This window comes from Cloeon dipterum, chromosome 3, assembly GCF_949628265.1.
Source record: "Cloeon dipterum chromosome 3, ieCloDipt1.1, whole genome shotgun sequence".
Taxonomy (NCBI): domain Eukaryota; kingdom Metazoa; phylum Arthropoda; class Insecta; order Ephemeroptera; family Baetidae; genus Cloeon; species Cloeon dipterum.
In genome coordinates this window covers 29,528,190-29,541,616 of record NC_088788.1, presented here as the reverse complement: position 1 = coordinate 29,541,616, position 13,427 = coordinate 29,528,190, and the positions used below count along the sequence as shown (strand labels likewise).

The 13,427-nt window shown below is 39.3% G+C and overlaps 2 protein-coding genes across 3 annotated transcripts; both read left to right on the top strand.

Moving 5' to 3' along the window:
• Positions 1–575: 575 nt before the first annotated feature.
• LOC135938486 (uncharacterized) lies at positions 576–4,703 on the top strand. Its single transcript, XM_065482136.1, has 9 exons — positions 576–708; positions 779–1,139; positions 1,203–1,590; positions 2,120–2,811; positions 2,872–3,105; positions 3,162–3,270; positions 3,323–3,487; positions 3,541–3,814; positions 3,875–4,703. The coding sequence occupies exons 2-9, from the start codon at positions 820–822 to the stop codon at positions 4,423–4,425; spliced, it is 2,733 nt and encodes a 910-aa protein (XP_065338208.1). The 5' UTR covers positions 576–708; positions 779–819; the 3' UTR covers positions 4,426–4,703.
• A 360-nt stretch (positions 4,704–5,063) lies between these two features.
• Positions 5,064–12,757, top strand: FoxK (forkhead box K). Of its 2 annotated transcripts, none has more exons than XM_065482138.1 (8): positions 5,064–5,466; positions 6,152–6,343; positions 7,281–7,569; positions 7,689–7,835; positions 8,703–9,090; positions 9,153–9,290; positions 9,343–9,475; positions 10,817–12,757. In XM_065482138.1, the coding sequence occupies exons 1-8, from the start codon at positions 5,108–5,110 to the stop codon at positions 10,995–10,997; spliced, it is 1,827 nt and encodes a 608-aa protein (XP_065338210.1). In that variant the 5' UTR covers positions 5,064–5,107; the 3' UTR covers positions 10,998–12,757. The 2 variants fall into 2 exon arrangements, with proteins under 2 accessions (XP_065338210.1, XP_065338209.1); XM_065482137.1 differs by having other exon boundaries at positions 5,065–5,466; positions 9,141–9,290.
• Positions 12,758–13,427: the final 670 nt, after the last annotated feature.

Sequence of the window (13,427 nt, the reverse complement as noted above, 5' to 3'; positions counted from 1 at the left end):
GGCATAATTGCAATTTTTGTAAATTATCTTGCAATCACTTTAACCCTCTTTCTTAAATTCATTATGTATTATATATTTGTCCCTCACAAGTTCAATATTTAAAGTACATTAATATTTTTGTTGAATTATATATATTATATATATATTATGTAATTATGTTTGATAATATTTGAAAATAATTCAAATTATTAGTCTAATGTATGGAAGTGCAGCAATTTTAAAGTTTAATTTACCAATTAAAGGTTTTTGACTACAAAAGTTTGTAGAAGTAAACTATTTTATATTGAACAGCGTGTATATGTAAATTTCCTTAAATTGAGAGATTTGTTTGGATCATCTTTTCTAAAGAGCTCGAAGAACGACTTGATAATTATTACTCACTAGCTTAGAAAAGCGAGAAAAGCGCTCTGCCGCTCTTGCGTTTTGCGTCGCCAGTGTCGCCACTGCCGCGCAAAAATAACTTTTTGGGCTAACGCAGAATAGCCACTAGGGGCGCTGCTCGCTGCTGGTGACAGCCAGGTGACAGCACACTCGCCAGATGCGCTTGCGCTCTTTGTGTTGTTTTTGTTTGTGTGTTATGAGAGCATCATTTTGCTGCATTTAAAGTCCAATCACTCACAAAATTGGCTCGAATTTGTGAGTAATTCTTCCACTAAAATGAAAAATTATTGTCGATTCTCGTGCATCGTTTGTGTCATATAAGCTCAAGTAAGTGTCATGCCATCAAAGCAATCAGAAATATGAAAATTATCAAATAAACATTTTGACATTTTCCCAGATGCTGAACCAATATTTAAGTGGAACAAGACCCAAACCAAAATGCCTCAAGACGCGTTCAAGGTGCCTAATCGGGCAAGGCAAGTGCGAGATTGTCCTTCCGCGTCAAGGAAACTGCGCCTTCCGACGCTGCCTCCAGAGCGCCCAGTCACCCGCGGATCCGTTAAAGCTTGGCAGGAAGGCACTTGTAAGCCCTGGAGTGATCTTCCAGGGCTTAGGTTGAAAGTTAACGAATCTTCAAGTACGTCTGACTATGGGACTGCTTCAGAAAAGTCGAGTCAGTCATTCCAGAGCAGGAATTCCAATTCCCCCCATGATCCTTGCGCTTGCGAGAACATGAGTGGAGTTGGATTTCTATCAAGGTTGGTCCCGTGCATTTAAACCTCTTCTATTGCAGGGAGCTGAAATTATAGCTTCATTTTCAGCGATGAAGATGAAGGTCTCAATGTGGAAGACTTAAAGAATTCGTTGGAGGCATGCGGCTGGGACAGCGAGGAGGATAAGGTCAAACAAGACTGGGAGTGCGACAGACCTCCCACAGCGAGAATGCTCACAGACCCTGACAGCAGAGTCACTGCCATCATTCCTGCTTCTAGCTCAAAATTACTACAAAACGCAGAGTTGAAAACACTTAATGGTGACCAGTTTAAGCCAAAACTGAACAAGATGCAACGTCTTTGTGCCCCAATTATATCACTTGGTCCTCATGGCATGCAATTTGAGGAAAAGTACCAAGTGTATCTTTCTATCCCTGTCTGTGTTCACGACGAGAGCTGCATTGTGTGCTTCACTAGCAACACGTCAGAATTTGAGGTTAGACTTCTAATTTGAGGTTTTTATTGTCTTTGATCAAACCAGTATTTAATTGTCCAAAAGGAAAACTAATACCCCAAATCACATATTAATTTGGCATGTTAAAAATCTTTAAAGCAATGAAATTCATTTGCAGCTATGTTTACCACGTTATAAAATCCAGATTGTATATTTTAATTAGTGGTTGATTGACATACAACAGTCTAACTGATAGCATGGACCAATTCAACAGATATTTTTCAAAATTCAATTTTTTATCAAAATTGGAAAATGATGACAGGTAAAAGAAAATTTTGACTTCAAAATACAAATCACGATAGTGGTTTTAATGTGACCTTTGCCGCTGTGTTCTATTTTTAGCTATTTTATTTGCACAAACATTTTAAAATATTTAAGACAATTCCTTTGTCAGATATTCTAATTTGGAACAATGTGTCCTGAGTACAATATTTGAAACTTTATTGATGAGATGAACTATATGATCATGTAATACACACTGTATTTATAAATTACATTCCTTTCATTCCAGAAGGCGCAATGGGAACGGTTGCCAAAAACAAGTTACTGCTACAAAGATGGCTTTATTATCTTGAAAGTGAACCACTTCAGCTTATTCACTGTGATAACGGAGGAGCCTTACCCAGAAAGGCTGAAACGGATTCGGAAACGCAATGGAGGCACTCTCTACATTCCGGACATCCCTGGTGTAGAGGTGGCCTTCCCTAAAGGCTGTTTGGAAGATGATATTGACGCCTACCTCAGAGTAATTTTTGACACCGAAACAGCTTTATTTCCGAACAACCTGAAGATGAGATACTCGCTTGCCTCTCCAGTTATCATGATTGGGCCTCATGGGCTCAAGTTCCCTTCAAATAGGCCCCCCGTAACAATAAATCTCCCAGTGCCTGATCTGCAAGACATCTGCAAGAAATTTGACAAGGACCCTCTTAAATCCCTCTCTGTTTGGCACAGTCCATCAGATGAAATGGAGCCAATCGTCTGGAAAAGGCTAAAAACAGAGATCAAATTGAACCTGAAGCACCACTCGGGGATTCCAATTATCTCGTTTCAAGTAAAGCACTTTAGCTTCTTTACAGTCTTCTGGGACATAGTGTCCAACAGTCTGTATGAGGCCAAGGTTGGCATGGCACACTTTGCCAATTTTGTAACCTTTTCCATGATGTGTGAAGCATACATGCAAGAAACCCCAAAAAATGATAGGTAGGTTGCATAAATTCACTTAATATTCAAACTTTTAAATGGGATTATTTTCCTTCTTAGGTTTAGCTTGGAAGTAATTTGCTACCGCAGCGATCGCAAATTGCCAGACGTTACTAACCTTCAGCACCGGGCTGGTGCCTGCAACAAGCCCAAATTGATTAGACCTGGAAAAATTTTAGTGAGACTAAGATCGCAGATGTTTGAAGCTGACGTAGAAGCTGGGGAATTGCCAGAAATGTGCAAAGAGGAGCCAGATTTCAGAGGGCGGGACTTTGAATTCCAATATGCCTGCAAGTAATAAACCAGTGTTATTTTATTTAAATGTACTATATAAATATATTTTTACCAAGGTTCAAGAGCGATGCCAAGATTGACATCGGAACAATCGGGAAAGTTCTCGTGGAGAAATCAAAGAGCTCTGGAAGGAATGATTTGGTTTTTGAATTCAACCTTTACAAAGTAATAATCCTATTGATTTTATAAATGGATGCTGACTTCTCAAATTGGACAGTCTGGGTATGAGGCTGAATTAAACATGCAAGTTCAAGGGGAGCGGTGGACAATTGTTGCAATCAAAGAGCTGGCAGCAAATTTGCAGATCACAGATGGAAATAACTGGAAAAAGTTTGCAAAGTATGTTGGATTCAACAACAACGAAATTAGAACAAAACTAATGGTAAGAAAACAAGCTCTAATTATCTATCAGCTACTCTATGCTCCAACTTTCAGACAAGTGGTGATCCTTTCGTTGCTATGACAAACATATATCAGAATCGAGGAGGCACTCCAGATGAGTTTGTCCAGGCTTTGTTTGCTGTACACCGTGATATTGCACAAAACGGACTCGCTGACGAAACCCCACCAAGCAGCAGCACAGGCTCCAGTCCTAGTAACTCGTTAAATGGATCCCACAACCAACAATCATCGCCCATATCCAAATACTTCAATTGGTGGAGCAATAAAAAAGGAGAAGAGCCTCCAGAGGAAGTTGACATGGATGAAGGTAGTTGTTGCGTCAGATACAATTATTTTGCTCGCCTAAAACTTATCAATGATCTTGCAGAAATGCCAGCACCCCCTTCTAAAGAACGTGCGTCATCTTCTCGAAAACGATCTCATCCTAGTTCTGCGAGATCCTCAAGTCTCAAAAGAAATGAAATACCTCCAAAACGAAGACGCGGTCATAACAAAGATAGTTCCTCTGACCGCAGCGTTGAAGAGAGTGATGAAGAAGATGGTGTTCGTTCCACCCATTATCGATCCCGTAGAGTTGCGTCTGTCAAATCTTCCTCATTAGGTTACAGACAAAACACTCGAAAGCTCAGTACAAATGATCTGTGGAAAGCTTCCGAACATTTGACGAACATTAAGTGGAAAGAGCTTGGTCGAAATTTGGGTCTCGATGAAGGCACAGTCACAAACATTGAACAAAATCACAAAGGGGATGGGGTGAGGGAATTTGCTTATCAGGTGCTGTTGCAATGGAAGAACCTCACAGCAAAGAAATGTACTCTTGGGGCATTGTATTCTAGTTTAGAGGATGGCAAATACAAAGACCAAGCAAAGGCTATCGCAAATTTGGTGTGCAGTATGGGCCAATCCAGTGATCACTAGTTTAAAATATTGAAAATATTAAGGAACCTTCTATGGTACCTTCATTCAGCTGACGAGAGAACTTAACGTTGCAATGTTTGGACAGTAAAACTGTATGAAAATCAATAGCAACTGATATTTTTGCATTTTGAGACAAAGTTGACGATTAAGAATATACGCATTATAAATTGTAAAGTTGTTCATTTTGTGCTTGTAAAATAGTGTTTTGCCAACTGTGAAATACAGAGCCCATTTTGCAATAAATATCATAATTATATATTGTGATATACATAAATTTATTGAAGTGCTCTTTGATTTCCAGCAAACTTTTCAACAAACAAAGAATCCTACATATTTTTACTGCAGATATTTATGACTTGTTTTTGGCCAAAATCGCTAGCAAGATTATCAAACCAAAAAAATATCCTGATTTAATAGAAGAAATCTGGTTAGGTATAAAAATAGTTATTCTGGACAAGCAAGCTGGCAGTCACTTAAAAACGAGAGAGGAGAACATTCGCTCAGCTCGCCAGCAGAAAAAAGCAAAACAAAATTCCCCGCCGTCAGAGGAAAATAATTTGTTTTTGTTATGATTCTCCTCCCCCACCATTTGTTTTGGAATGCAGCAGTAGCCAGGCTCCGTCATTCCCCTCCCCTCTTGGGTTTATTTCTCCTTCTGGGAAGCCATATTCGTAACAGAGATATGGCCGCACAATCTATGTCCCAAGAAAGCGATGCGTGGGCCCTATTGGCCCTCAAATCGGCCCCGGCAAGTCCCTCCAAGGTGCAATGGAGTCCCGAGAACAACGGAGTGGCCATCGCGCGGATAGAGGGACGAGACCTCGAGTTTATGGTGCGGCAGAAGAGGATCACCATCGGCCGCAACAGCTCGCGAGGCGAGGTCGATGTAAACATGGGCCACTCGAGCTTCATTTCGCGCAAACACATAGAAGTCTTTTTCGAACATCCGCACTTCTACATGACCTGCAACGGCAAGAATGGCGTTTTCGTCGACGGCGTGTTCCAGCGGAAAGGGGCCCCGGCCCTCCAGTTATCTAAAAAGTGAGCCAGGCCCGGCCCAATGTAAACACACGCGTGTTTACATTCGGCCCAAGGCCATCTTCATATTTGTCCGCCGGGCCACCGTGGGTCGGCAGGGGGCATGCAACCTGAGTCGGGCTCCGGACCCGCCGATGGGGGCCGCGGGGCTCGGTCGGGGGCCGACGGGCGCCGCTAGCTAATGGAGGCTGAATTATCGAGCGCTCTCTTGTTTTCCCCCGGATGTTTTCGTCGGTCACGACGACACCCACAGCCAGACGATCATTTTAGCATCTGATCATCCCAATTTTGAAAATTATGCTCAGCTAGAAGGCTTAATTCGATGAGAAATTGCAGCTACCTGTGTTAATTTGAAGGATTTTATCTCGCAGACTTGGATGGTTTAGCTCGCTTAACAGCGGCTCAAGGGGGGGCGGAAGGGCTAAATTGATGCATTGGTAGAACGCAATGTTTGTTGCCGCGTGTCAGGCGCCCGGTGGCTTTCCATTAAGGTTGGATAACCTCTCATTTTGAAATCGAAATTTTCTCTCAAGTGCATTTAACAGCACTTTGAAATATTAATAGAGCCCGACAAATTCTGCTGCATTCTTGAGTAAACACAAACCCATGTTTTACCCATATTTACAAACAACGTTCAACAGTAATTTTGTAACCATCTAATTATAATATTTTACTCTGCTTGTTTCAGTTGCACCTTCCGGTTTCCAAGTACGAGTATTAGGCTGACGTTCCAATCTCTTGTGGGAGATGCAGACCCTCCTGTCGCAGTCCGGATGCCTTCGCCTGCCAAACAAAAGCCAATGGCACCACTTAGAATCAACATTCCAGACTCAGACGGAGGATTTAGTAGTCCATTCCCGTCCCCGAGCGGAACAATTAGGTAACCCCTAACCCAATTTAATGTTAAAAATTTTCTAATGCATTTGGGACCTACAGGTTATGTTTTTATTTATCTCTTGATCATCAAATTTCAGCACTGTTAACTGTGTCGTCACTGTCAAAACATATATAGTTTTTCCTCTGATAAATCAGATTAAAAACTCATACCACCAAAGCGACTAGACTAGAATTGCAGGAGATGATAATAACAAAATAAATGTCACGTGCCTCTAGCGCAGATGCGGAATCCTGTTGTGCTGATGTTAATTAAGCACAGTATGGTATTTAATCATGGAGAAACTTACAAAATGATTGCAAATGAACTTCTAACGGGTTCCAAACTATCTTTTTGACTACCACAAAAATATTAGTACCTTTTTTCACTTTATAAACAAATTTTGTGACGTTTCCTAATGAATTTAGTTCAATGATACTTAAGATTTTTCTTGATTTTTTAAAGGCGTAACCTCTTATGGCGCTGAGATATTGTGTTGTGTCGTCACGTGACAGTTCTATTTACACGAAGTGCATGTAAACAAACTGATTTGTCTTAAGATTGAGACTATTGACGTTGATAAAATGGCTTCTGGATCAAAAAGCCTATGAAAGCATAACGTATTTCGCTTCCCTCTGATGGTTTGATTTTTTTAAATTTTAACATTCTAACAGTTAGTAAAATTTTGATGTTAAAATTACCACTTAAACATTATTACTTTTACTTGTTTGTGCAGTAATCGTTATTAGCTTTTTGTTTCTAAGTACCACATACAGTATAATCTAAATTCTCCAATATATATAATTTTCATTGTGATGCTATTTACATTATTAAGGTCAAATGTTAAATGAATGCTGTTTAGCATAGCTATTGCCATAAAAACATAATATTTTGCCCTCAAATTGAATCCTAGTATTAACAAATACTTCGTCTGCATTGACAGTGCTGCCAACTCATGTCCGGCCAGCCCACGAGGGGGTTCTGGACGCCGCAATGTAGGCCCTGATCTTTCGATGGTAGCTGCATATGCAGCAGCTCAGCGGCCAGTTATTGCAACAGCAAGCACAGAGGACGGTGGAGGAGGTCGATCTGTAGTCATCAGCAGCGACATTGGCACGGCTCCCTCCAGCTCCGTGGTTCCTGAGGAACAACCAACCCAGAAGTTATATAGGGCAGGACCAAATGGAACCGCCACTCCAATGGCCACTGCTGAACAATATAGCCCACCTAAGGTATGTATTGTGGCTTTGCAGAATTTTTTCCTCAGCACATGCCTTATTGTTTGATATTTTCTATGTACCAATAATATCATGTTGCAGATTAATACAAAATATTATATTTTTTGTTCCAGGATGACTCAAAACCTCCATTCTCGTATGCCCAACTGATAGTCCAAGCCATTGCTTCGGCTCATGACAAACAACTAACTCTCAGTGGCATCTACTCTTACATTACTAAAAACTACCCATACTATCGCACTGCTGATAAAGGCTGGCAGGTAAAACATGGTCACTTCTTTTTTCTAAACGCTTTTGTTGATTTAATTTTGAATATTCTTATTATGATAAGATAATATAAGCAAAAAATTTATTTTGATTTTTTTCAATTTTTTTCAATGAATTCAACACATTTTCTAACTATATTGAAACCTTATTTACTGGTGCTCTTGTAGAAATAATGTCTTGCTGGTTTTATGGTATTTTTATACAATCTATGACGATACTGTTGACTAAGCCTTAAATTTCTGGCATTTCTGCTTGTTTTTTTTTCAACTTAATTCTACGCTTGCTTGGTTTGTTGACAGCTAGGTCATTATCAAGGATCGCCCTGTTTTTAAAAACAAAGTCACCATGGGGCATTTCATGTGTTGTAAAATTAACACAGGATTGATAAGCTCCAAAGTCAAAGTGGATTTGGTTTAAATTTAAACAAAATAAGTTTGTACGTTCACGATCTTACTTTAGAAGGCAGGTCAAGAAAGAAACCAGTTATGGAAATTGAAGAATCTGGAGAAATCAACCATTTTCTAGCATCTCTGCTAAAAGCGAAGCACCCAAAATTGAACCCTCAAAAATGTTAGCTTATTTGATTTTGCTTCCAGGCTTTTTGCGTTAGCTGGAAAAGTTCGATAAAATTAAGTGCTCTTTATATTTTCTCAAAATAGTGAGAGTTGCTTGGGATGTTAACCCTAGCAAGTGAGCATAACTTCAAAATTTGGAAAAATGAATGGGAATGTGTAATTTTTAACTGTCATTAAAATAATCCAATATTAAATTGCACGATTTTGTTACTTTCAAGATCAATCATTGGTTTATTAAAAAAAAACAATTCCATGTGTTTCTAATTTATTGGTTTCTCTCATCAGAACTCTATTCGACACAACCTTTCTCTGAACCGCTACTTCATCAAAGTGCCTCGCTCCACCGAAGAGCCAGGCAAAGGTTCCTTTTGGCGAATCGACCCCACCTCAGAGGCCAAGCTGATCGAGCAGGCTTTCCGGAGACGACGCCAACGTGGCGTGCCATGCTTCAGGGCTCCCTTTGGTCTTGCATCTCGCAGCGCACCCGCCTCTCCGACTCACAGCATGGGCGGTCTGATCACTCCAGAGTCGCTTTCAAGAGAAGGCTCCCCGATTCCTGACGCCTACAATGACAGTGCACTCTCGTCTGGAGTTTCTTCTCCCATCGTATCTCACGGGTCATCTCACCTTGAGGTTAAAACCAGCCAGTCAGCCCCTGGATCGCCTGGACAAGGTAATGCTTGACTCTTACTCCGGTGATGCATTTTAATTTTATTCGCGCAGTTCTAATTTCAGGCGTGGGATCATTTGTGAGCAGCACGGTGATGAACGCTCATCCGCAACAGTCGGTGGTGGTTGGCAAAACTAGGCTCATGGTGCCTGCCCAGCAGATCACTTTGGTTACTAACGGAGTCGTGGCAGAACAGCGCGAAGGTTTGTCTCACATTCAAGCGTTTGTTCCAATTAGCTAACTCTCTTGTTACAGAGAAATATGTTGTCCAAAACAGTGGAAACGGAACTACCACTACATTAGTTGCTGTCAAGAGTGAAGACCGCTCTGTGTCTCCAGCTGCTTTCACACCAGCCCCTGTCATTGTTCAAGCAGCATATAATTACAGGTATATAGTCACTGTTCATAAGCATTTTCTCTTTTGGGAAATAATTCTCTGCCTAAAGAAAGAAGAACTACAGATATCTCTTCTCTGCAGAGAATTAATTTAAGGATGGACAATTGAAGTGAATCGTGAAAAGAATAATTATCTCGCACGTTCTTGTACTATGCAGCACACTTTTAAGGCCACTCAGGCCTCCTCATATGAACAGAGGGTTGGAAACTGTTTGCTGTGCACTACTTGAGCTAATGAGAGTTTTTCTCTACTGAGTTACACTCATAACCGCTAACCCTTCAATTATTTCTGCTTGTTTCGGCGCAGAGTAGAGCCATTAATATTCTCTCTAATTCTATCATGTTATTTTTATTCTGTATTCAACATTATGTTTTAAATAACTCGGCCATTATTGCTAAAATGTTCTAGCTATGAATTCTTTTCATAGTTATGACCTTAAAAATTGTTCCTCTAAAGAGTGCTTTTTCATAACAGGGGCAATGTACATATATTGTCTCTACTTATTCTTATGTATTATTACAGAATGGCAACGCTGTGGCGGAAATTGTTTTACTTATAATTCAATTTGTTCAAGTTAAATCAATTTTACAAATTATTTTGGCTCTGTTTTGAAGGGATTTGTGGCTAAAGGAAAAGGGAAGAAAAAAGATTAATCTATCATTTTCTTGTTGGGCAGTAGTTTTCCAGTTTTCTCAAGACACTCAAGATGAAACAGCACAAATCTATGAGAGAATCGACAACAACTTACTCTCCTTATGAAAAACTCCATTTTTACTAAATTTGTAAGCCCTAAATTTAAATAAATTTTTCTGCTTTTTCAGGTATTTTGATGCGGCACTAATTCACGGAAATTCATTGCATGTACCTCTTTTGATGTCTGCAGTTTATAATCTGTGTTGCAGAATTTGCTTTGTAGGTTAAGTTGTGCTTATTGTTGAAGAGGCATTAGGGGCCATACAGCTTCTATCCAATACAAGAACATAGGAATACTTTTTTCCCTTCATCACTTTGCCGCCTGTCCAGACGAACATATTATGGAGTACAGATTGCAAGACAGAAGATGCAGCGAGCGAGCAGCATGTGCATACCAAGAAATCCAACTTTCGACGCTCAATTCTCTCTTATAGGAAATCCGAGCGGCAAAGTCAATAATTTTTTTTTTTGTAAATTAAACTAATTTCAAACTTCTTAATGGAAAATATCAACATTCTGCTATTACTGTGCTAAACAAAATGCTGACGGTTCTAATCATTCTTTTGGGTTTTATGAAGTGATTGCATTTAAAATGGTCAATATTCTGTATGGTTAACATTCTACTGGCTTCTGTTCTAGCGGGACCTTTGTCAGTCCAGCCAGTACTCCAGCTGTTGATCACCAGGTGGTTGTCGGTATGAAGCGTAACATCGAGGAAGAAATGGAGGTGGTGACTACTTCCACCACTGATGGTGCTGATCATCTTGAAGAAGGTGTGAAAAAGGCTCGAATAGGGGAGGCTACCATGGCTGACCACTGAGCTGAGCCTCCTTAGAGAAGCAGCAATCAAGTAGTTGACCATTTTAGTAACAGCCACATTGATGTGGCTAGATGGTTTTATTTTAAGGGTACTAAGAGTGCCCGACCTGATACAACCAAAACACTCAAATTTCTTTGCTCTTTGGGTCTTTATTGATCAGCGCGGGATGGTGTGGAAAATAAACAAATTCACTCAAGGTTTGTCAAAATTTCTTGCCACACAGCCTTACTTCGGATTGATTGGAACAACAATGGATCACTTTCATTTTAGGACTAGTTTCCTGGATCTGTTAGAAATCTTTGTCAATGTTACAATGGATACTATATTCGGGGTGGTGAAATTTGGACCAAAATTGACAAGAGGGGAAGTATTAGTGAGTAAACGCACTGGATAAGTGGTAGCCATGTTAGTTTTAGCACATTTTGGGAACATAAACCAAAGCACATTCAATACCTTTACGAAAGAAGGCAATCCAGTCCTAAAATCAAAGTTGTCCGTCATTCAAACGTCTTTACAATAGTGCGAGAAGGATGCTGCAAGCCATTGTCCAACAATGGATCAGTGGCTTAATATTAAATCCTGACACAAGTTCAACTTGTTCAATTTAAGGCTGAGGGTCAAGGACTCTTTGGGGTTTAGTTTCAGGCCGTCTGTTGGCCACACTTAATGGTTCAATTTCTGATTTTGGAGACACAGTTGATTACAAACACAAATTTGTATCTTTTTACAAAATATAATTCTGATTGGGTGTTAGTGTAGAACGCAAGATTAAGTTCTAATCTTGTTAGGCGAGAGTTGTATGATACTGTCAGAGTGGTGGTCACACCAAAACAAACGTAGAAGTCGGATTCAAGTCTTACCCCCCCCCCCCCTCCCCCGAATCAACAAGCTCGCTAATAATGGACGAGAAACAAAAATGCAAAAAGGCACAAAATTTTGTCATTCGGATATTTATTAACTTGGAATTGTGACTAGTCTGAACATTTAAATTCGAAATTTTGGGCCTTTTCCTCCAAATATCATTAGCAAAAAGTGTAAACAAACAGAACACGCACCACTGAAAATTGTTCTATCAAATGATTACGATAAAGATACTCTCGTGTTTTTGACTTGAAGATCTCGAACACTCGCGAATTGCTTTTCATTCAACAAAATTCAGTGCATGCTTAAATCTGTTGTGCCATTTGCATCCTTTCACGTGTTTTAATTTTGTTGCAAAATTGGCTATTCAGAGGATGACGTTGACTTGATACAGCTGGTTGGTCACGTTCTCGACAATTGCATCCTATTCTCTTTCACCTTGTTATCATTTACAGGTCCATTTAATCATATTTGGTTGATTGTTTGTTCATTTAATTATTTACATGGGTTATGAAATGCTGGATAATTTAAGTGAAGTCGAGAGCGTACGACCTGTAGCCAAGTCTAGTCGGTATATCAATAAAATCTAGTTAAGACTTGAATTATATTTGCAACCAACAAGTATGCACATGTGATTTTCTAAATTATTGGTTTCATGTGCAGAACGAGAGATCAGGTAAATAAATCGGACACGTAAAAGTTAGAAATCAATTGACTATAGATACCAATTTGTAAACAACTCTGTATATTCTTACGTAAGAGATGTTAAAATTTTCTTTTGTTCATTTTAATTTTCATGTGTACATAAAAAATTAATGTTTTCAGCTTCATGTCTGCGCTTATTTGAAGTACATATGGTTACATAGATTTGCATATAAATAAAAGGCACTATCTGTGAAGCAGACAAATGTTTTAATATCTCCGATTATTAAACCTTTTTCCAATCCAAACGGAAGATTTTTTGCTAATAATTGCTATTTTAAATTTAAGGAGGTAAATGAATAACAAGAGTCTTCATCCTCGTTGATTTCAAGAGTAATTTAACTAACTCCAACAGTTTCATTTAATCCAGTCCGCCCTTGAGAATATATTCAGTTCCGGCCTTCTGAAGTTCTGGTCCAGACAATACCTCATTTTTGATAAAATTGCTGAAAATTGGAGTTATAAGATACATTTTTGAAGTATACTGCTTAAAGGTTATGACTAAAAAACCTATGTTGAGTTAGCACCTTATAAACAATTTTTATCCATCAATAAGTACAGTATTCTTGTACATCCTTTTTTAATTCTGGAATTTTATTATTATTATTATTATTGGTCTCTGTGGAGTATTTTAATCTCTGCCACAGCTGCCAAAAACTACTTAAGTACCAGAATATAAATAGCAAATCAACAACGGTTTCTCTATTTGTGCGCTTTTCGAGCCCGTCAGTAGAACAAAAAGTTACCAAGAGGAGTGCAATAAATGTACTGTCGCGCGTGTTCTGCTAATGTGGGACTCCCTTGGGCCAATGGAATTTTATTTTTTGCCTGGACTAGCTGAAGCCATAAATTGCGGGATTGTTTTTG

What these genes read in the sequence shown, in the direction of transcription:
- FoxK (XM_065482137.1), top strand. Translation starts at nt 5,108, where the DNA reads ATGGCCGCACAATCTATGTCCCAAGAAAGCGATGCGTGGGCCCTATTG. An exon ending in CCCTGGATCGCCTGGACAAG is followed by an intron (nt 9,091 to 9,140) that starts GTAATGCTTGAC and finishes TTATTCGCGCAG; the next exon opens with TTCTAATTTCAGGCGTGGGA. An exon ending in CGTGGCAGAACAGCGCGAAG is followed by an intron (nt 9,291 to 9,342) that starts GTTTGTCTCACA and finishes CTCTTGTTACAG; the next exon opens with AGAAATATGTTGTCCAAAAC.
- LOC135938486 (XM_065482136.1), top strand. Translation starts at nt 820, where the DNA reads ATGCCTCAAGACGCGTTCAAGGTGCCTAATCGGGCAAGGCAAGTGCGA. An exon ending in GGAGTTGGATTTCTATCAAG is followed by an intron (nt 1,140 to 1,202) that starts GTTGGTCCCGTG and finishes CTTCATTTTCAG; the next exon opens with CGATGAAGATGAAGGTCTCA. An exon ending in GGAAGTTGACATGGATGAAG is followed by an intron (nt 3,815 to 3,874) that starts GTAGTTGTTGCG and finishes ATGATCTTGCAG; the next exon opens with AAATGCCAGCACCCCCTTCT.